At 39.8% G+C, this 23,407-nt stretch overlaps 2 protein-coding genes across 4 annotated transcripts in view; both read right to left on the reverse strand.

Moving 5' to 3' along the window:
- LOC128852717 (uncharacterized) overlaps positions 1 to 963 on the reverse strand; it is a 50,191-nt gene extending 49,228 nt beyond the window's left edge. For 2 of the 3 annotated variants that reach the window (XM_054071851.1, XM_054071850.1), the window contains exons 1-2: positions 774 to 963; positions 373 to 452 (exon numbers count right to left, since the gene is read on the reverse strand). In XM_054071851.1, the coding sequence (XP_053927826.1) occupies positions 373 to 452; positions 774 to 840 (147 nt within the window). In that variant the 5' untranslated portion in view covers positions 841 to 963. The remainder of the gene's footprint in view (positions 1 to 372; positions 453 to 773) is intronic. The other variant, XM_054071852.1, reaches the window with a different exon arrangement.
- Positions 964 to 3,651: 2,688 nt separating this feature from the next.
- MAT1A (methionine adenosyltransferase 1A) lies at positions 3,652 to 23,110 on the reverse strand. Its single transcript, XM_009565184.2, has 9 exons — positions 22,796 to 23,110; positions 15,447 to 15,524; positions 13,989 to 14,111; positions 12,184 to 12,296; positions 10,452 to 10,595; positions 9,630 to 9,848; positions 5,997 to 6,179; positions 5,316 to 5,449; positions 3,652 to 4,398 (listed from the first exon to the last, which is right to left on the reverse strand). The coding sequence occupies exons 1-9, from the start codon at positions 22,887 to 22,889 to the stop codon at positions 4,296 to 4,298; spliced, it is 1,191 nt and encodes a 396-aa protein (XP_009563479.1). The 5' UTR covers positions 22,890 to 23,110; the 3' UTR covers positions 3,652 to 4,295.
- Between the last annotated feature and the right edge of the window lie 297 nt (positions 23,111 to 23,407).

Below are 23,407 nucleotides of genomic sequence, written 5' to 3' on the forward strand. Positions count from 1 at the left end.
ACACCCCGCTGCACCAGCACACCCCGCTGCACCAGCACACCCCACTGCACCAGCACACCCCGCTGCACCAGCACACCCCACTACACCAGCACACCCCACTGCACCAGCACACCCCACTACACCAGCACACCCCACTGCACCAGCACACCCCGCTGCACCAGCACACCCCACTACACCAGCACACCCCACTGCACCAGCACACCCCAATGCACCAGCACACCCCACTACACCAGCACACCCCACTGCACCAGCACACCCCAATGCACCAGCACACCCCGCCGCACCAGCACACACAGGCAGGCCCTGCTCCTCCCACCACCACAGACGGGCGCAAAGCAGGTCCTGGGCTGGCTGATGCCACCAACCTCTTACCTCAAGACTCTCAGTCACATCACCTATGTTTGCATTTTCGCAGTCACTTTCACCAGCGAAAGCTCCAGTTGCAGCAAAACCTAAAAGACAAAGAGAAGCAGGTGCATAGCTGGTTAATAACCCCTTCCAACATATGAATGAACCTCAAATATCACATAACAGGACTTATCTGTAGGAATTTTGCCACTATTGTGTGGTGCTAGTGGTACCATGTACACCTGAGATGATCAGAGCTCAAATATGAATAAGTTGTGCAAATATCGATAGATTCTCAAAAGCTAGTGATCTAATCGCCCCTTTGTGGCCACCCAGGGCTGGGGTCCCAAGTGACATCCTTCATCCTCTAAAACAGACACTATTTAAGTAATTGTTAGTCTCATTCAACAACTGCAATACCTTACCTGTAAGAAGCACTGCTAAAGTTACAAAACCCAGGGATTTCCGGAGTGAGCCAGAGCTGAACAACATTCTTTTCAGCAGATCAGAGGCTGGTTACCTGTTCCTTGTGGATCTTAAGAGCTGAGGTGCTGGAGTCACACACAGAGGTACATTCCCATGGGTCACTGGTCGCTTAGGGAGTGCCTCAGTGGAAGCAGTGCTGTAATAGGCCATTAGCATTGGATGAGGGGATGCACAAATTGCTCAACTTGCTGGGAAGCCAGTGGGGAGTTTGCCAGCATGGTTGAAGAAGAGCAAGGGGAGGTTTCTCGTTATCGTACTGTGACAGCCTGGCTTCCCTGCTGCTGCCAACCACACCGGGAAATTTTCAGATTAACTGGTTTACTATAAACATATTTAATATATGCATACTCTGTCATGTTTTTGCTCTCTCTCCCCACTCCTCCATCTGTCTGTGTTTGTCTGTCTGTCTTGCTCACACATACACACACAAAACCAGATATTTTCATATAGAATACATAAGCATGCCTTACAGGGCTTAACCCTGTGTCTCATGCTTGAAAAGAAAGCTCAAAATATCAGCTGATGGCTAAACTTGGACCAAGGGGATATGCTCTATATCCTGTAGAATCTGGAGTTTAGCTGCTTGGTAAGGAGGGCAAGTTACGGTTTCCCATTTCTAGCTTCCAGGTTACTAAATGCAGATTAAACAAAGCATCAATGGCAGCAGAAAAGTGGGGGGGGGGGGAGAACAAAGTCCTGAGAACATGAACATACTTTCTGTGTGTATATTATATTGCCAACTGCATACCTGCTGTCTGTGTGTATATTAGGTCAGCAACTGCATGGTATTTCTGTTTGTAGTTTTGGGGCCAGGAACCTAACACGCTTATATACATTTATAAGAAAAGCTAAATAGCTAGCAAAATTGCCACAAAACTTCAGTAGTTTCTACAGTAGTCATTTACTAGCTGATTAATCCAATTATCCAGGTAATGCTGATGTGCTACTGGTGTGACAGATGACCCTGCCTGTCAAAGCGCAGGTTTCAGAGTCACACACCTGGCGCTGCCAAGCCACCACCCTGACCTCGCCTGCCCACCAAACTAGATCGACACACACTTTCCTTCTCCAACAAGCTCTGAATGGTTGTTGTTGTCACCACCAGAGCAGAAACGTTCAACTTGTCCGCAGATGTTTGTTTTTGTCAAGACAGAGACATTCTGCTTTGATGTTACATTATATATTTACTTACATGGCACTTTTTCAGGGTTTTGTTTATTTCGCTCACTTCTGCGAATTGTAGCATAACACATTATGACCAAAAGATCACGGAGCAGTGAGACCAACAGCAAGACCTCCATGCATTAACAAAGCTATGTCTTCTTATGCCATCTTAGCAACATCTTGATAAACAGGTATTTGTCCACAAAACAGTTCAGTGGCAGCACGAATAGTGACTTCCTTATTATTAGTAAAATGCCTCTGTATTACCATTACTGACTGGTAAAAGTTCATTAGAAAAACAAGTCTTTGACAATGAAGGACAAGGTTTGTTTCTAGGCAGAGCAAATGGACCCATATCCAAACAGTTTACATTTTTGATACTGAAGTATAACAATCTCCATCCTTGCAAGATAAGCAATTATGCTGCTGGGAAAATAGTCACTGGGAAATTTTTGCTAATACAGTTTTTAAATGCAGCTGCATTTTAAGATATTTTCTGCCAAAAGGTATCCAGTTGTCCAATGAGGGCCATTGATCAACACTCTGTGTCCTCAGGAGGTCAAGAGCTACTCATAAACCTTTGTCTCAACTTACACAGCACATACGGCACATAGTTAATAAAGTGCATAACTTCTGGCCTGAACAGACAAAAGTTGTTTGTGACGTACTTGAAGAGAGCGAATGGCAGCTTTTCTTTAATGATCATCACAGTCAGGCACTCTCTTTCCACCTCAGTTTTGAAGACACTCTACAAAGGAATTTAGTTAGGAGAGAAACATGGGGTGGCAGCATTTCTCCAGCGTAGATCTAGCAGGATGCTGCTGAAATGATCAAGCTAGGATTAAGCGAGTCTTGGGGGCTATACATAGGTAACCCCTGTATGGCAGGATTAAGTTCATCTTCGTTGCCTATCGACAAACAAAACTGATCACAGAGGACAGACGTTACCTCCCCCCCTCCCAATTTAAACAAACCTGAGATTAACCCACAGTCCTTTGCAAAAAGTAGACTGCTGTTTTATAAGACAATATCACGCATGAGCACAGAGATGTCCTTGTCCTCAGTCTAGGTGACAGTCAACCCACAGGGCACCTTGATCTGTCAGGAGGAGAGGCTGCCCCTGTCTGCAGCAGGAGTGAGGGGGTGCGGGTCCCCAGGCTCAGTAGCTGAGCACTGGCACAGAGCCCCGCTCCCACAGCTGTGGAGATAGACACAGCCATCTAGCGGATAGTTCTCCGCTGGGAGACTGCTGAGTAGGGGTTTGGTGCCAATTTTAACCTCATGCTATATTTATTTTTTGATGTTTGGCAGTTATTTCCATGTACTTTTGTTCCATTCCAAAATTACATCCAACTTAGTAAAACACACAATAAACCAAACTTTTGAGAGCAAAAATTTACGAGAGGATACTGTATAGTACAAACCTAAGAGAAAATTAAAATCTAACACTTTTCACCAAGTTTCTAGTTATCTGAAGGACTAAACAGTGATCACACACATGTAGTGAACGATAAATTCATATCATGATTCCAAAACCCAATAAAATGAAATTATAAACTAAAAACATACAAGAGTATAAGAGGCTGAGTTGAGAAGCACCATTAGGCTGCAACATTTAAAAATTACAGAAAAAGAGGCATCTTTACGCACATGGTGGTAAAAAGCTTTTTATTCTATGATTGTTGTTTTATAGGAGAACACATATGTTTCAAAAATGTAGATAATCGAAACAACAGTAACAGCACATGTGCAGTGAAAGTGATTTAAATATTACATATACGTTAACATGTTCTACAAAAGAGGCTGAGATACAGTTACGTGATATTCAGCCTTCTCCCATAAAAGCACCCCCCAGCTGAATGCAGTGCTAACTCCAGTAAGGAAATTGGACCCCAGAATTTCCCATTGTCTAATTAGAAGCAAGAGATCTGCTGATCCTTAGTCAGAGTCGGGAAAGTCATCTTCGCCTTTGCCCATGAAAGGTTTGAGGTTCAGCGTACCTGAGTCACACTTAGCTTTTATCAAAAGAACCAACAGAGCAGCAATAAAAAGTAAACTGTATTATGTTGTCTTATGCTGATTAAAAAAAACAGACTCTATCCTTTCTATCTTAGATAATGAAAGACACTGAGGGTAAAAAAAAAAAAAAATTAATTTCCAAGAAAATATTTTTTTCTTTCTTCTATTTAAAATCTAAAATTCATTTTGTTAAATACAAAGCTGTCAGATTTGATTTTCAGAAGCATCCTCATCATTAGTGGACTTCTTTTTTTGGTTTTAAAGGGTGACAGTTAGTGTCAAAACACCAGTTTTTTAGGCACTTCCCACGAGAATTCATTTCTTCCAAAGTGACCATAACATGCGGTCTTCTGGTAAATGGGCTTTTTTAGGTCCAAATCCCTGTGTGGATAGTAAAAAGAAGAGAAAGTTCTTTACATTAAGATGCTTCATGATAACTAGCATTGACATCCTGATGTTGATATCTATTTTATGCCATTAGTCAAGCAAGCATTCTCCCCAAGATGCAAGCAATACCAGTGAACATCTCCAACGGAGAACCATGAAAGTGACAACAAAATTTAAATGTGAGGTACTTTAGGGCTACAGGAGAATTCTTTATTTTTGAGAATTATTAATTTTGATTGAAAAGATGAAATAACTTTCCAATCCTTTTGCAAAACAAATTTTTTCACAGCAAAGTAACTTAAATTCTTGAAATACAAAAGTTATATTATTTGAATTCCACTTGCTATGTAAGGCCAAATGCTGAAAGTATATCCTTCATATGAAACTCAAAAACTACTTCTCTTATCTTAAAAGATGTAGCACACTGGTAGATCCATAAAAGACAGCCTCCTTAGCAAGGCCTGTTGAGACAGGACAAGGTGTAATGGTTTTAAACTAAGGGAGGGTAACTTTACACTGGGTATAAGGAAGACATTTTTTACAATGAGGATGGTGAACCACTGGCGCAGGCTGCCCAGGGAGGTAGTGGGTGCCCCATCCCAGGAAACATTCAAGGTCAGGTTGGATGGGGCTCTAAGCAACGTGATTGAGTTAAAGATGTCCTTGCTCCTGCAGGGCAGGTGGACCGGATGACTAGTGAAGGTCCTTTCTAACCCAAAGCATACCATGACTCTATGATAAAAAGTATCAACTGTGAAGACTGTCAGAATGAAAGAAAGTCTGTGTGGCATGGAACAATCCTATGCTAATTCAAGAGGCTGCCGTTGACATTGCAACATCTAATGATTTTGCTAGAAATCATTTCTAGGATGCGATCACTAAGGTATTTTCCTTTTTCTGTGTTTCTATACCTGACAATGACTCCAGGCCGAAGATCAAAGTTTTTGTGCACAATGTCGAGCAGCTCTTTCTCTGTTTTTTGTGAAGTTCCATAAGTGAACAGTGAAATGGACAGTGGATGAGCTACACCAATGGCATAAGAAACCTGTGGCAAAAAAAAAAGACACCATAATTGGCAAATAAACATAGCACTTTAGTGGGCAACATTATACAATGGAAGACAGCTTTTATTCATGAACCATCTTAGGAAAAGCAATGCCTCTCTTTCCTTTTCCATACTTGTACAATCTGTATTTGTAGTAAAGAAAACATTGAAAATGCTGAGGTCTCTGGACAACTTTCTTCAGCGTTATCCAGTCACTCCTCATTTCCATGACAGTACATGTCAAAGGTTGAGGGATCAATAAATGTCAAAAATCCAGCCAATAAAATGAAAGCTAAATGAAAAGATCCAGTTTCAAGAAGCTGATAGGCCATTACTAGTGACATTACAGTGGTCTTGAACCAAGAACATTAAGGTCTTTGTTCAACCACAAAATACCACCAAGACCGCTTCTACTACAGCATGTAGAATGTGTATTCAAGGTGAACAGGAAAGGTATGGAGGAGCAGGCAGTTATAGGTAATTGAGAAAAAAAAGATTACTTCTTTCTCTTTTTCTGGAGAAAAGCAATCTTCATAGCAAACCATACCTGAACCAGAACACGGCGACAGAGCCCAGCTTTCACAAGAGACTTGGCCACCCAACGGGCTGCATACGCAGCTGATCGGTCCACCTTCGTATAGTCTTTGCCAGAAAAGGCACCACCTCCATGGGCTCCCCAGCCACCGTAAGTATCCACAATGATCTTTCGACCAGTAACACCAGCATCCCCCTGAATCGGTAAAAGAATTTGTCCATTTTACAGCACTTTTTTATTATAACTCTCAAACAAAGTTATGTGTAACATACAATGTGTAACAACAAAGTGCAAGTTCACCACATATGGATTGCAGTGGGGTAGCTGAAGGAATAAACCTGTCTCACTGAGCTACAATAGTGGCTATAAATGTTTGTTAAAACCAGATTTATAAGACAAGCCATTCACAAATTGTGTTTGGTAATCAAGAAACATGCTTAAGCCCAGAAAGCTAGAGCATGTGCTGCCTGTTTCAAAAGTAAATATTCTAGACAACATGGGAACTTTGCTTTAGAAGTGACCTGTCCACCACATCCAAATTGACTGTAGAATATTGCTCACAAACTATGTGCCATATAGGAACCACCGAGAGATTTTACACTGTTAAAAAAATAAAATAAATAAATCAGACCATCATATGTTTTAGTCAAAATCTGAAGTTGTGTGACTATTAAATATAAGATGTCCATTTTGTACCTGCCATTGCAAGGCATGTAGTGCTACTCTATATATTATTACATGAAGGCTGGCACTCCATGCTTCCACTGCAGTATCAGTATAGACTGTCACATAAACATATACTAAAAAACACATTTCCAACCCCAGAATAGCCATAGTATAATTTAAACTATACACAAGAGGTATGGAGTAGCAGGCAGTTATAGGTAATTGAGAAAAAAGCATTACTTCTTTCTAAGAACAGATACTTATAAATGAATACTCTAAAATATTAAATAAGGAACTGCAGATAAGCTTCTAGGTGCCAGCACAGCTATCCTGATTGCTCCTCACAAGTACTTAATGTTTTCATTTGATCTTGGTTAGCTGACCAGTGCCTGACTAATTGTCTGACACCCCCAGTTTGCTAACTGGTTAAGCTTTCTGGTGTGAATGGAAACATAGTCAAATTCGAAATTGAGTCTCCACCTGTGCAGGCAGATTTGAAATTCTTTCTCTACAGAATATCATGTCAGTAATCTATCATATCAACTGCTGCAATGTTTGCATGGCAAACACAAGTGGAGAGTCAAAGTTTTTCTTAGAGTGATTATGCATGTATACAGAAGAAAACCTTTGGCACTGTTTGTCCCATTCTGCTAAGAAAGCAGTGAGATGTAAATCTGAATTGCAGATAACAGAGCTTGTCTAAAGAATCTGCTCCTCGGGTTCTTCTGCTTAACTCAAACCTTAATTTCTGATGGCACAGACAGTTGCAATGAGAGCAACCTTGTGTGCCATTGCGGCTTGACTGTAGGACTGAGGGAGAGGAATAGAAATGGATAGTTGAAAGGGTAAAATAAAACCTACCCCACATTTTAAAGATGCTGAAAGAGCATAAATGCTTCTGTAAAGCACATAGTCATTTTTGTGACGAGGTGTAATGTTCTTACAGCACCAGCAGGCGTTGCTGCTGGGAGAACGGTGACAGCAGCCAATTTACTAATTTTGTCATAGCCAGAATTCAAGTTTTCACGAAAATATAAGGTAAAAACCCCAAGTGAAATACATGTGTCTTCTTTAGAGGAACTGAACTAGAGATAAAACCAGCCTTCTATATGAAAAGTAATCAGAAAGTTCAAGATGTAAAAGACAAGGAGAGAAATAGGTCTGTGGGGTTATTTTTCCGGTTGCTGCAATGCTATTGTAAATTGCACAAGTGATAATAGCAGTTGTAAGGCCACGGACACACAGGCAGATTGACCCACACTGAGTAAACATATCTCAGGTTTTAAAAGTTGCAAACATTCACTGCAACGTGCCTGTGTTTGAATGTGCAAATATAAGCAATACGATTCCACCACAAGAGCAGAAAAGGTATTTCTGCTTAGCTTACCAAATGTAATTATATTACAATTTTAAACTAATGTAGTTCAGTGCATGCTTGAAAACTTCCATGTGTGTTGCCCTCTTTTATGTTTGTAGCTATGATTGCTGCATTGGCTCATTTGCTCCAAGCTACAGCTCAGGTTTGCCTCTCCGTTTGTCCAAGGATATCAGTGATAAACAAAATTACAGCAATACAATCAATTAAACTACATAAAATACATTTTTTTATAATCACTTTTATAATGAATATTAATCTCAACACTTTCTTATCTCTTCTGTAGCACTAATGTAAAAAAGACACAGCATCTTTGAAACAATTTTGCCAAATTCGAGTAAATGTATTAATCTGAACAGCAAAGGAAAAAAAATGTCTACTTGGATTTGTTGTAAAATTTGACCTAATTACAGGAAGGAGCTTTGAAGTTTTGCTGTTACAGTTCTAAAAGGAACCAAAGATTAAAACATTGGGAATGGTGAATTCATTTTCAAAACCTAAATCTCAAAAGTTTTCATGCTAAGAGTGGAAGTTCTGCCTGACTTCTGTGAGTGCAGGATCAAATTATAAATCTCAGCTCCCGCATTGCCCAGATCAATCAAAAGCAACATTTATTTTCTCACCAGGAGAAACCTAACAGGGGGTGAGATTTTCAGAGCACATGAACACCTTCAGCTCTCACTGGTGTCAGGCAGAACAGTGAGAGCTATACGGACCTTGAAACCCAGGTTCATTCTATGAAAAGTAAACCTTTTCTTGTCCACCTCTCTGTAAGGAGTGTGTGTCTCAGTGCTGGACTACAGAGGGTCTGAGGAAGCACAGAGCTCATCTATACATTCCACATGCAATGTGACAATCAGCTCAACTTGCCTGCCTAGTCACAACACCCGTGATATAATATAACCATGCCCTCAAAGCTTACTTTGGCATACAGCACATGAAACCTTGGGTGCTGCCGAGTCCTGTGTGCAGTTTTGGGCACCACTATAAAAAGGATTTAAAGCTACTGGAGAGTGTCCAGAGGAGGACATGAATTTCGTGAAGGGTTTAGAGGGGAAGCCATATCAGGAGTGGCTGAAGTCACTTGGTCTGTTCAGCCTACAGAAAAGGAGACTGAAAGGAGACCTCATCATGGTCTACTGCTTCCTCACAAGGGAAGGAGGAGGAGCAGGTGCTGAGCTCTTCTCTCTGGTCACCAATGATAGAACCCAAGCGAATGGGAAAAAAGATGTGCCAGGAGTGGGTTAGGTTGGATATTAGGAAAAGGCTCTTCACACAAAGGGAGGCAGAGCACTGGAACAACTCCCCAGGGAAGCAGTCATGGCACAAATCCTGACAATATTCAAGAAGCATTTGGACAATGTCCTCAGACACATGGTGTGACTGTTGGGATTGTCCTACGCAGGGACAAGATTTGGATTTGATAATCCTTGTGAGTCCGTTCCAACTCGGGACATTCTGTGAACTGCAGTGAAAACTCTCACTAGGCAGCTTGCTTCTCACACCCCAGGACAGACAGGCCACAAAGCTGAGTGCTCCTTTTAAGACATATGCCAAATTACAAAGGAAAGCTGATAAAAGCATCAAAATAATCGAACACAAACCTGAGGCCCTCCAATAACAAAACGTCCACTAGGTTGAAGGTGATAAATAGTTTTCTCATCCAAGTATTTTGCAGGGACAACAGCTTGGATCACACGATCTTTCAGGGTTCTGCGCATATTCTCTACTGAAATGCCTTCATCGTGCTGCACAGATATCACAATGGTGTGAACACGCACTGGGATGACTGCTCCATTGTCCTGGATATACTGAACTGTAACCTGGATAGAACAAGGGGAAGGAGGAAGAAAAAAAACAAATTGCTATAAAAGTTACTACTGGTCCACACCAAACTTCATCCTATGCTGTGCCAGGAGGAGAATTGCAGCAAAATGCTAACATTACAAAGATCTCTGCTCTAAATACTGAGTTGTCTCCAAAAGACTCAGTTAGGACATTCTGATTTTCTATGAAGTTGTTCAAAACATGTTTTTTGGTTCGGATTTCAAGTGAAACTCCTAAGCCTCAGAAATCTATGCTCTCAGTGCATCTTAAAAAAGGCCAGCCCGAATCCCTGAATACAAACAAATCCTTTGGATCTCTTGTCACTTTTCCAGTGAGCATGGACCACTTAGGTCTGATGGGTCAAATGTTTCTTCACGGGTAGGTGGTTAAATGCTCCTACCACTCTGATTCAGGTTAAACATTTCCAACAGCCAAGAAGATAGTATCATAAACAGTGGAAATGCTATTTGTAGGTTATATATCTGCTACTTGTAGATGATCCTGATATTCTGAACACTATCAATTCCTGTCTTTTCAAGATTTCTGGAAAGAAAAAGTGCTAGTTTTCTACCATCTGAACTATGCATAGCAGAATTTACCTGTGTCTTAGAGTCAGGCCTCAGCCAAGGAAGTTCTCCACTACGCCTCAGCTCTGCTAACCTGGCGTTCAGTTTATGAGCAAGAATAATCGTTAGAGGCATACATTCTTCTGTCTCATCTGTTGCATAACCAAACATCAAACCCTACAGGAGGAGAAGATATACATCAATCACTGTTAAAAGCACCACAACCAAAGGCAACAAGATTTCATCTGAAGCAAAGAGCAAACAGCACCCTCAGGTTTCATTTCTGCTCCTTTACATTACAGTGCAAGAAGCCTTAACTCAGATCAGGCTCCAACGTGTTACAGTGTAATGAGAAACAAACTGCGTTCCTAGAATTTTTCACGGAAAGACTGAAGGTTTCCATGTTGAGCTGGAAATCTGGACAAAAGGAAAGAAGTTTCTGTGGAAAAAACAAACAAACGAACAACAAACATGTTCTTTCATAGAAAAAAAAATCTCTTGGAGTAAATCAATTTCAGTACTATTCTGTCACAGGAAAGGTGCTATCATGAGCCTGGAAAGGTTGTATAGGCTCTTGTATAGAAATACAGACACACTTAGACTGCAGTTCGCATTTGAAATTTCAGTGGAAAGGGATGTGAATACTCCACGAAGGACACACCATGCAATAGTCTAGAGCATCTGCCACAGACTTTTGATGCCACCTTCTTCTAGTCACAGCTTCTGTTATTCAGTCACGCCCCCTGCATCAGATTAAATAGAATTTAACTCTATTTGTTAAATAGAGTTAGTAGCATTTTCTTTCTCCTCATCCCATGTATGTTCTGATTAAAAAAGAAAAAAAAACAAAGCAGAAAATATACAGGAAGGTACTTTGATAACATGGGAAGAGAGGCCATCAAAGTGCCAAAGAAAGTCAGATATCTTTTGATCTTACGTATTATTATGTCCCCATGGCAGCATAAAAGCATTTTAATTTAGTCCTCAAGGGTTTTTTGAACAATATTAGCTTGGCTCCTGGTCTCTGCTATCTCCACTTATGGTTCTCAACAGCATTGTTAGAATCTGGATATCACTACTAATGATAACTACTGTAAATGTTAAACTCACTCATGCTGGCATCAGTCAGATTATGGAGTTTTTATGTTAGCATCTTTCTCTAGGGAACATACCATAATTATCTACATGTGTTATTTAGCTCATAGAAATGCAGCTCGGACAGCCTTAATTATGTGCAACACCTATTACAACAGCTGCCTCTGAGAAATAAGTGAGAATTAAATGTACTCTGGTGTATTTGCTTTCGTTGTACTAATGCTGAATACAGTTGAAACATTGCCTAATTTTTTTGCTGTGTAAAATCTCAAGAGCTCTGAGAAAGTACAAAGATCCTTTGTTTATTACATCTTACATGACAAGTCTGGCTGCAAGATGAATGGTCTAATGAACTGAAAGCTATTCAACAAAAACATGAAATACATAAGCGAAATACCTTGCTAAGTTCTAAAGGACACATACTCAGCTATTACAAAGTGCCAGAGCTCTCCTGACTTGCATGGAGTGCTATAACAACCTCCAGGCATGAGTCTGTGCTCAAAGAATTTCCTACTGTTTTAATAGAAATGTGGGGGTTTATTCTGGGGTAGCCCAAGATGGAAGTGTGGAAATCTTCACATGGATTGTGATTTAGAAAACAGGGCAATAAGATGAGGTAAACGTTTTCTATCAAACAGCTTTGAAGTTTTAGTTGTGATGTTATGTTTACCTGATCTCCAGCACCAACATCCTCTTCATTCCTGTGTAGATGAACACCTTGGGCAATATCAGGTGACTGCTGTTCCAGTGCCACTAAAACGTTACAAGTCTTGTAGTCAAAGCCTGTTTGGGGAAAAAAGCAATAGCAGTGAATCAGCTTTTCCTGTCACAATTAAGGAAAGAAACGTGGAACCATATGATACATTTTTCATCTTGAAGGATACAGCACTCAGAACTCAAAAGCTAACTGCTATTTTTAGTTAACAACAATACAACAATTGAAAGCTTTTCAGAGAGGGTGGGGTATATAGCGTGGCCTTTATTGTTTGTTACTGTTTGTTTTCTCTTGCATTGAAACCCTGTGCCAAGCCAATTCCAATTATAAATTTTTAACTGTAGAAAACTCATCAAGAAAGTAAATAATGAGCCTCTCCCACATACACAGTATAAAAAAACCTTTATGTGTATTCCTAGGAGTCAATGTTTTCAGCAACTGAAGGCTCTGCTCTCTGATACACTATTTGTAATGCACGTAAAGCAGTGTTTACATCTAAATCTCTCAAGGAAATTTGTGTAAGAGCCCCAAACAGAGAAAATAACAGATCAAAATCTCACAGCAAATATGGAAGGGGGAATTTACATTACAAAGACCAAAGAGGAACTTTTAAAAAGAAACTGAAAGATTTACAGAAGACTTACAAAATTTTCCACCTGCTCCTAGGTATATTAATAGCAACTTGCTTCTCTCCAAATCCAACCTTTCCTAGAACTGTAGCTACCGGCAGCTGCTGACCAAACCCACGTTCAGCCAGTACAACATATACACATGTCCATATGCATATGATCCACTTGAAGAATGCTCTTCACCCTCTTCTAAGTAGGCTATGTAGAGAAGAAAATTATATTTCTGTGTGCAATTGTTGGTTTAGCTTTTTGTTTTATATCTGCATAGAAACTGGTATTGCATTGCTGCATCTCCCCTTATGATTTTTGGCAGGACAAAAAGAAGATTTATGACCTACCAGATTTGCCAGCATTTTCTAAAAGCACTGCTGTTACGTAATGGTGGAAGTAACGTACAGATGTGCTGCTATAATATTCTCCCACCAGAATCTCCCTATAAATTCAATTGCAATGAAAGGACTGCAGGATAGAACCTTGTTTAACTAAAAGGTCTTTAAGTATACACTTCACTGTAACAGTATACTTGGAATACTTGTAATGTATAAAGAGATATATGGCAAATCCGAAAGTGAAACGCATCTGATATATAAAGCATTTTGTCTTTTTTATCACTTGTACATTACACAAACTAGTTTTTGGCAGCAATCTTCAGTGTAGGAATTGTTGAAAGCTAACTGAGCACTTTGCACAGCAAGAACTTGCTTTACACCTGGGAATTCTAGATACTACCACAATAAAAATACATAATGGCACAATAAAATTAAACAGTTTTCTTCTTCCCTCTCTCTCAAATCAAGATGCACCAATCAGCTTGCCAAATGAATAACCAAGATTCAAGTTCTCGCAAGTTTGGAGGAGTGGCTCGAGTTGCAGTTAACTGTTCTGGCCTAAGACCACATTTCAAAGTATATTCTGCCTATTTCTTTTGAGTTTTACCTAACATACAATGGGTTTTCTACTTACTGGGATAAAGACAGAAAGTGTATCACGTAGCACCACGTAAGCAGCTTTCACACAGGATATTCAGTTTTTAACAGGCTTGCTAAAGCCTGTATATGGTAGTGGTGACAGACCTGTTTTGCGGTTGCCTATTCCTTGCTCTTCAAGGATTTCATGAGTTTTTCCACCAACCTTTCGCTGAATCATCATAGCCAATATGTCTAATTGCATCTCGAACAACTCGTTGATAATCCACAATAGCACGAGATGTGATCTCCCCACAGAGCAACACCATCCCTGTCTTACACACTGTCTCTGAAAAGAGTGACGAAAACAGGGTTACAATAGCAGAAAAACCCAGCCCACAAAGACGAGTAACTATATCTGTGATGGTGGTAATTGGGAGATTTGTGGGGTATACACAGTACAAGTCCTTTCTACCCATATTTTTAGCATTATTAGCTTCTTCTACAACAAATTCTTTTCATATTCATCATATGTCTGAAATCAAGGAAAATATTAATACGTCTAACTTATAAATGGGAAAGTCAAAACACTGAGCATGATTCAGGGAGTCCCGCATTCAGTTCTGGAGTCCTCATCACAGGAAGGTCATGGATCTGTTAGAGTGAGTCCAGAGGAGGCCATGAAGATGAATAGAGGTCTGGAGCACCTCCCATACAACGACAGGCTGAGAGAGTTGGAGTTGTTCAGCCTGGAGAAGAGAAGGCTTCAGGGAGACCTTATAGCAGCCTTCCAGTACTTAAAAGGGCTAGAGGAAAGCTGGGAGGGACTCTTTATCACAAGTGCAGGGATAGCACAAGGGGTAATGGATTTAATCTGAAAGAGAGGACATTTAGGTGAGATATTACGTAGAATTTTTTTACGGTGAGAGTTGCGAGGCACTGGAACAGGTTGCCCAGAGAAGTCGTTGCTGCCCCACAACCTGTAGAGGTGTTCAAGGCTGGATGGAGCTTTGAGCAACCTGATCCAGTGGAAGGTGTCCTTGGCCATGGCAGGGGGCTGGAACTGGATGGGCTTTAAGGTCCCTTCCAACTCAAACCATTCCATGATTCTATAATTTTAGGGAAATACAGCGATAAGCAGTGATTTCTAAATCCCCTTAATCTTATCAAAGATACATAGTGAAGCTAGATAAAATGCATCAGTGATCAACTATTTCAAAACCTTGCCCCCCGTCCCAGCAGGAGGAATCTGAAGATGGGATTTAGTTACATAATACATGCACTGGAGCAATGACCTGAGAGTTAATGGCACTACTCTTGCTGAAGAGATTTCAAAAAACAAGCAGTTGTGGGGACTTAGACTTAAAAATTATTACTTTATTAAAAATAGTAAATTAACTTTTCAATGAAACATTCAAATGTTCTTTCAAACATCCACCATAATGAAGTCAAATCTGTTTCTCCCAGGAAAATTCAGTCCACAAAATTAACCATCCTACCCTTCTGCAGCCTGTGTAGGCTTGAGTCTTTATAAACACTTCTACATTTTCTTCTCATCTCTCCTTCTCTTGAAGACTGTAATTCTTACTTAATTATTTGAGAGTAAAATGATAGCATCAAGCTCTTTGCAAACATTAAAACATTGGCTCGGTGATGACTTAAAGCAAAGCAGCAAACAACTTACCACAAGCAACCTTGGCATTCGGATCCTGTTTGAGATGGGCATCTAGTACAGCATCGCTGATTTGATCACAGATTTTATCTGCAAGACATCAAAGTTGTGATTCAAAACCAGAGCACTCTATACAAAACATGGACTATTTGCATCTCTTTGAATAACTAGGAATTTCAGCAAGAAATTCTTTTATTGCTTGTTACTGGAGTATTCAAGCTAGCTAAATAGAACAACATGAAACATCCTGCAAGCAAAGTCAGGAGACAGAATGGGGAATGTACTTACAGTTGTAGACTGACCACAACTCTACCTGTAGTTTTCTGTACTTAAGTGTGAAACAAGTATGTTATGCATAGAATTACCTGAGAGGCTTTACTGTCAGTCTTCTCCTTCACTAACATCACAAGACAATGCGGCACACACTCCATAGCAGGAGTACTCTAACAAGATGGTGATATTCCACCATCAGCTTCCATCTCCAAAAGAAAGTTAGACTGTATTTGACAAACTCTGCTGGCAAAGCCTGAGAAATTATTTAGATTAATACAGATAATGCACAGCTCAGGGTCAAGTGCCTGTTTCAAGTTTGCTGCTTCTCACTGCTTCCTAACATCCTGCAATGCCATGTCCTAATAATCCCTACAACCCACCTACGGGAGGACAGTACGCAGCACACACAGAAACAAGAAGGGGTTACCAGCTGAGGTCTGCCTGAGTAAATCTTGAGTATCTCTTCAGTTACATCTCAGATAAGACGTTTTAGCTCAGGTTTATCATAATAATGTTTTCTCTACTTTTTCTCTTCCTTTTATCTTTTTAATGAATAATTAATCCTAATCAAATAATATAGCTAATGTAATGAACACAAAAGGGCAGCACTCATAACAATGCTTTTCACATGAAAATGGTATTTTTTTCTCATATATTTCAATGTTATTGTTCTAAAAAAAAAAAAAGTCTAGCATCACATACTATGTTCAGAAGTTGCCATAACATGCAGTGTGGAAAAACAAATTAATCTCCTACCTCGCCATTTGCAACACAATCTGTTGCAAAGCAATGTTTTGTAAGATCCTGTCATTAGAGACTTTTAATATGTTTAACCTCAAATTAAAATAAATTCTCATTTCTTTTCATGAGGAAGTTTTACATTTATTTAAGAGGGACAAATCAAAGATTAGAGAACTAATGCAATTCTGACACTCTTATCTCCCACTTTAACCATTTCAGCACAAGAAGAATGAACACAGAAGACAATTAGTAAATGTAGGCTACACTGGAACTTTCAGCCTTGCAAGATGGATTACTCTACGTGGATTACTAAATTTGGGAAAATTATTACCAAGCAGATATCAGACAACACTCTTGCAGTTTAGGTAGAGGTCCAAATTAACCTTGTTTAGTGAGACTGGGGACAAAGATGGCAGGAGTAATTAAAATGCATCTCTGCTTGCTCTGTTCAAAATTTCCATTTTTATAAGGAAATATAGTCATATTTTCCAAGCATAAAAGCAAAAATCATAGATGAAAACATGTATTTTTGGTTTACCCCAGTAAGACAACAGAGCAACTGGGATAGGATGACCTTCTTAGTGCAGGTTCAATGCCCTGCTGTAAACTCCCAGGGACTGGGAATGCTTTGGAGTCTTTTTTTTCCACCACATGGAGTTTCTATGCCAGGAAGAACCTTTACCCCTGTCTTGCTCCACATGAAGCATGCGTCACCTGCATTAGATGTCAGTGTCCCACGTTTGCCTAAGTCTCTTGTATGGCCTATGAGGACCAGCTGAGAGAGCTGGGATTGCTCAGCCTACGGAAGAGAAGGCTCCAGAGAGAATGTATAGCAGCCTTCCAGTACTTAAAGGGGGTTACAGGAAAGCTGGGGAGGGGCTCTTGGTCAGGGATTGCAGAGATAGCACAAGGGGGAACAGTTTTAAGCTGAAATAAGGGTGGTTTAGATGAGACCTTAGGAAGAAATGTTTTCCTGTGAGGGTGGTGAGGCACTGGCAGAGGTTTCCCAGAGAAATCATGGATGCTGAAACCCTGGAGATTCAAGATCAGTTTGGACGAGGGTCTGAGCAACCTGAACCATTCTATGATTGTATGGTTTTATGCATCATTCCCAAAACATTCAAGAAAAGTACAGTCAATCCCATATGACTCGTTCATCCTCATTTCTCCTTGCAGGACCCATCTGGTACGAAGAACCTCATGTTGGTTTTGCATCTTGTGGCTGAAATTCATTTATAAACTCAAACATTCATGAAATGTCTCAAGCGAGCATTAGCCAGAGTAGGCAGTGAGATCAACACATGAAGATTTAACAGGATCTTTTCATGTTTTTTTTGCATGAGCTGTATCTACAGTACTTCACGGACAATGGTAGATAGAAAGCAGCTTTTCTGCTCCCCTTTCAGAGAAATAACATAACAAATATTCCTGAAGAAAAAGCCCAGTCCACATTTGCATGAGGCAAGGCTTTGTCTTACAAAACTCTTACTCTGAGAAGATCAGGACAGAAAACCAGATGAACAGTAGTCCATAGAAATGAAATTATCTCCATATAATAGCATTACTGAGACTGCTACAGAAATATCAGATTTTGGTGGTGGTATTGCAAAGATAAAGTTAAGAAATTTTGGGAAAGCTTAGGACAAAATGAGAAGAATGGTCCAATATCAGAAAAATCTCTCTTATAGGATGAAATCGATCAAGTTCAATCTAGTTTTGAAAGGCTAAAGGAAAGGCAATCTACCAAAGGAAATGGTTACAGACATTAGGATCACAGTCTCTAAGGACCTCAAAATAATATGCCAAGAGAAAAGTTTTTGTCTGATGGACTATAGTTGAGAGCTGAAAATAGAGACACACAAAGATTCAAAAGGGAAAATCTTCAAAAGGTCGAAAGCCATTGAAACCATTCACATAACGGCATGCAGGATTCCTTGGTCCTTCAAATGTCCAGATGGAAACTGGATAACTTTTTGAAAGCTAGGAATGAAATTCAAGCATCATTTACTAATATACCTGAAGAATTCTGACATGAAATATTACTACCTTTGTATGAAGTTAAGACCAGATTGTTCTCTAAAATTAATAACTTAATCTGCTATGCTGACAGCAGACCTTTAGATTAAAATAGGCTGAGACAAATCAGTTTGACAATTCATGTCAGATCTGATCATTGGTGCAACAACCAGCACTGCTAGTGCAACTAGGCCCAAACACAGATAATATCTATCAAGAATGGAAAGAGAAATCTAGCTGGTTGATTAGCTGATTAATGCATTCAGTTAAAGGCATGTCTATTAGTAAAGGTCTCTGGTGTAAAATAAAACCAGGCATTCTATTTTTAGCAAAGCTTAACAGGCTTTGTGCACCCTTCATTCTGTTATTTAAATTTCTCATCTCAACCACCACTTTTTCACTTATTGGCTGCTAAATGTGACAGGAATGTTGTCCATTATTTACTTCCTTTTGTTTTCCTTAATTTCTGGAAACAGGGAAATAATGAACCACTTCTGGTAAGGTATTATAATCTAAAAATATGATGTAAAATGTAAGAATTCAGTTTGTGCATACCTTCATTTAGTGAATTACTACCCAATAGGACAAATATTGTAAAAAGAATGTCTAGGCTGAGGATGTCTTGACTGAGCAGCAGAGCATTAGATAATCATGAATTCTTTTAATGAAATCAAATCATCCAACAGACCCAAGCCTTATGGCAGAGATGCCAATTACCCGTAAAACAGCTCTTGCTAACTATAAAAGGAATGAGTGAGTCTATGGGATCTGATAATAAACCTTTCTCAAATGCCCAGCTGTCAAATTATGAATTAAAGCAGACATTCAAAGCCAAAAGTTATCTCCAATAAGTAGAAGCAGCTTCACAGTTTTCCAGGTAGTTGAACACAGTGAATATAGAGTACATAAGAGCCTAACAAACACAAGCTGGGACATCTGCAAGTTCTGAGGACCTCCACTAGAATTCAGTCTCATGGATTCACCACACACACACACACAACATCTACAAACAGCAGTAACAACTGAAAATGTAATTAAATGTAGCTCTGCCCTTTGAAGCATAACAAACAGGTAGAACCACACTTCTGGCTTTGATGGTGTAAGTAAATATAATAAACATTGAACATTTCAAAAGGCAAGGTTCATTTTCTTAAAAAAAACTATGTTAAAGACTCTTGAGAAGTGCTATTTGATAACTGCAGTGGTACTTCAATGCTAACATCTCACTGTTTAAGTGTGTTATACATCTGTTCTCTTTGTTCAATACACAGTTTACTTAACTATTGTGTATACTGTTAAGTATAGATAATGTTAGATATCAGACACAAACATCAACTGACTGGAAAAATTAGCACTTTCTGCTTGTTCTTGTTTTTCTTCTGTGATTTTTTATCCTGTGAATATTCGGAAGATGAGCATATGTTTTTAATATGTTTGAAAATCTGACAGTGCTTTTAGTAGATGTTTTCTTTTATATTTTCAAGAGGTTTTCTTTTATATTTTCAAGATTCCTTGATACTTACTGGAAAACTGAATGACATTCTGTTTGCAGGCAATTCCACCTGAAGTCACACCAGATAGGGAAAGAAACTAATCCTAAGCAGTTTGGCACCTGTAAGACATTGTGGGTCAGAGAAACACAATGCCTTTCAAAGGACAGTGAAACCATTGTGCACCAAGGACAGACACTATTGGATAAAGCAAAAAGGAGCAGTGACAAAAAACAGCTATCTGAAAAAAAAAAAAAGATATTTCTCTTCCCCATGCTGCTGTATCCTTTATTACACCAAAACGCAGAAGTTGTCACATATAAGTCTTCAGAAAACTTGGAATTTATCCCACTAAATGCCAAGATTAAAAACCTGGAAGGAAGTCTCAAATTTTATATCCAAGTGATTTTGAAGAATTTGGACTGAGAAGATGGGATAAACAGTCTTCTATAGCGTCTTTGGGGAGCATAGGTAATACCTGTACATTAATCATTGCCAGCTCTTGCTTGCTTCTCTGGAATTTAGGCTTCTTAGTGACACACAACTGTTAGGCATCGCACAGGTAAAAGGCAGTTCTCTGGATACCCAAGTAATAAGCATGTAATTTCTCCTGTTTTGATTATTAAGAAAGAGGTCTCCATTAAAGCACTCAGTCCTCAGCTAATATAATCAGAACAATTCACATTTCACCCAGACAAAGATCTTTCCTCCAGGTTCAGGATCTTTACTTCACATAATGCCCTGCAGCAAAACTATACTGCCACATACAGAAGAGAAATCATCAAGAACATGAAAATTATCCATTCAGCATCAACCAGAGGAACTCAAAACTCACAATAAAATTCTAGTGCTACTGGTAACGTTGGAGGCCCAACTACAGCCTCAGACACCAGGTCCCATGTTAAGGAACAGCCAAGATTTTCCTGGGTGATAAAAACCTAACGGCATATCTACACCTCTCCTGTAAAGCCACAGACAGGGGACTCGGGGGCTGGCCAGGATGTAAGGGTGATCCGTTTGATGTCAGAAACTAGAGCTATCGCTGAGACGACTAAGACCTACTGCTGAGCTGTGTTCAGGAGCAAGAATTTGCAGGACCACACAGAGTTAATTACTGTGAAGGTGTCCTCCCTTGATCTGGAAAACTTGTATCTTTCCCATATCACAGGCATTGGGTTTTCAGTACCCTACATGAAGACCTAGGCTGTTTAAGAAAGTATAAATATCACAGTCGTGAGAACATCCATAGTAAATGTCAGTTTTCCACTCCCCCTACACTAAGCTTCCTTGATAGCCAGTTTGCCTCTCTCAGCACGCAGAGACCTGGCAACCTCTGCCAGATGAGAAGCTGTACACAAATCCAACAAGTGGTAACACCGTTTCTCGAAGGCCAGACCAGGACTTCAGCACAGGAGGAAAATGATGCTCACAGGGCTTAAAAGGCAGCTTGAGGAGGGCCAACAGAGTTTGGAAATGTAGAAGGGAACATGATTGAGAACTAAAAAATAGGCCAAGTTCTAAAACAAAAAAGAAAACAAGAAGAGAATTGGTAAACAAAAGAAACCAAGGGACAAAGCCAAATCAGTGGACTCGGTTCAACTCCTCCTGTTCTGCGACTTATCTATTATTGCTCCAGGGGGATTAAAAATAATGATTAGAAGGGCATAAATTGTGACCTGTCATCTTTGGAAATACTATAATCAATTTAAAGTGATCATACTGTACAATGTTATTTTTCCTATGAATTACATTGCACTACCAACACCGGATGTGATTATATATAAATTTGACATGTCCCAAGGACTGAATGTGGTTGCGATTTTCTGATTGCGTTCCATCAGAAAGAAGCACAACTGGCTTAGCCTGATGTAGCTGCCTGGACATGGTCAGAGCTGTACTCAATTGCATCAGCCATGGATATAAGCTGCAGTAATAAGTAAATATTATAGAAGAGTATCAGAATTATAGACATAGAATTCTCACTGCTGACCTTTCTGTTCTCTGCTATGACATTCCATCTATGTATGATTTACTCACCTAACATGAGTACATACCTGAAAAAGCTTTATTATAGCCAAAAGGTACTGTGCGCCGAATCAGCTTCTAAAATAAATATACTTTTCAGGACATCAAACAGCCTATTGTCCCCTGGACCCATTTGGGGGAACACTTGTTGTTGACACAAGGCACATCTTTATGGTGGATGAACATTTGTTTTCAATAAAACTGAACTAAGCTCTGCTGACCATACATAAAGTTTAGCAAATAACTGTCCACTCTTTGCTTAAGCAATTCTGTATATTGCATCAGATGATGGAATGGGGGGCAGGGGGAGGAAATCAGCAACTTTGCCATGTGCAGCTGCTGGAATCATTGATTTTTAAAGGCTTTAAAATAGCTTGCTTAGAGATATCCCTGCCGGGGGTGACGGTTTTAATGCAGAGCATATATGCAGGGCAGTTACACAGGGCCCATAAAGATATGGAACTTCAGAAGCAAGATATGCAATCTTATCCATATGTGAAACTTGAGTCTATCAGAGCTATAGGAATGTCTCCACTAGAAGAAATTCAGATGAAAATGAAGGAGCAGCAACAATAAACCCCACCACCCTCATCAGTGTAACACACACCTGCAAAAGCACATAAACTGCCATCCAAAGTGCCCTGGTTATAGCAGTTCCATAGAGTGTACGGACATGGTCCAACAGAAATAACAGTGCCCTGTTACAAATAATGTCTGTCATAGGATTAATACCAAATAAATTCTTCTTCAGGCTTTTAAAACATCTTAAATGAAAATATTATTCTTTTTATGTATTTGCCAGAGCTGGTTTCTTACCTGGATGTCCTTCTCCCACTGACTCCGATGTGAACATGAAAGCCCCTTCATCATCCAGCGTGTAATCACATAAACCATCCACCGGTCCATTCATGGCTGTGATGCTTTTCCCGATGGATTATTATAAATAGTGGTTGAAGAGTTCTACCTTTAGTGCCTTCTTTTAAAGGAGACGGTTCTTTATCAGCAGGACTAGTGCTGTCTTCACCTGTTACCTCTTACACTAACTTGAATTTCAGTGTGTGGAATCAGCACGTACTTGCGTTTGTGCACACATGCAGAGTATACATGTGTCTGAGGTCTGTATCCCTACCTAGCCTGATCTGTCAGTCCCTGAGCTGCTCCTATATATGGAAAAGTGAAAGTGCCTAGATAATCATGTGAGGAAAATGGAAGAGCCCATTCCTTGGCAGGGGAGTTAGTAAACTTCAGGATATTTCACTAATTAACTCAGTTCTGGGAAACATTCAGGATTCAAGCCGTGAAAGATCGGTTATCTTAGCAGCTCAGCTGAGCATGAAGTAGTCCAAGAGTACCGGTGACAGGACAGGTCGGCTGCTTCTTCAGTTTCTCTCTCCCCTGATTCTGGGATCTATGTTGTGCTTCCAGCTG

This window comes from Cuculus canorus, chromosome 7, assembly GCF_017976375.1.
Source record: "Cuculus canorus isolate bCucCan1 chromosome 7, bCucCan1.pri, whole genome shotgun sequence".
NCBI lineage: Eukaryota > Metazoa > Chordata > Aves > Cuculiformes > Cuculidae > Cuculus > Cuculus canorus.

Bases quoted from the DNA above. Each gene is read 5' to 3' on its own strand.
- MAT1A (XM_009565184.2), bottom strand. From the start codon at position 22,889: ATGAATGGACCGGTGGATGGTTTATGTGATTACACGCTGGATGATGAA. The intron at 14,112-15,446 runs GTAAGTTGTTTG...CACTCTTTTCAG, and splicing joins GAATGCCAAGGTTGCTTGTG to AGACAGTGTGTAAGACAGGG. The intron at 5,450-5,996 runs GTATGGTTTGCT...TTTTTGCCACAG, and splicing joins GTCGCCGTGTTCTGGTTCAG to GTTTCTTATGCCATTGGTGT.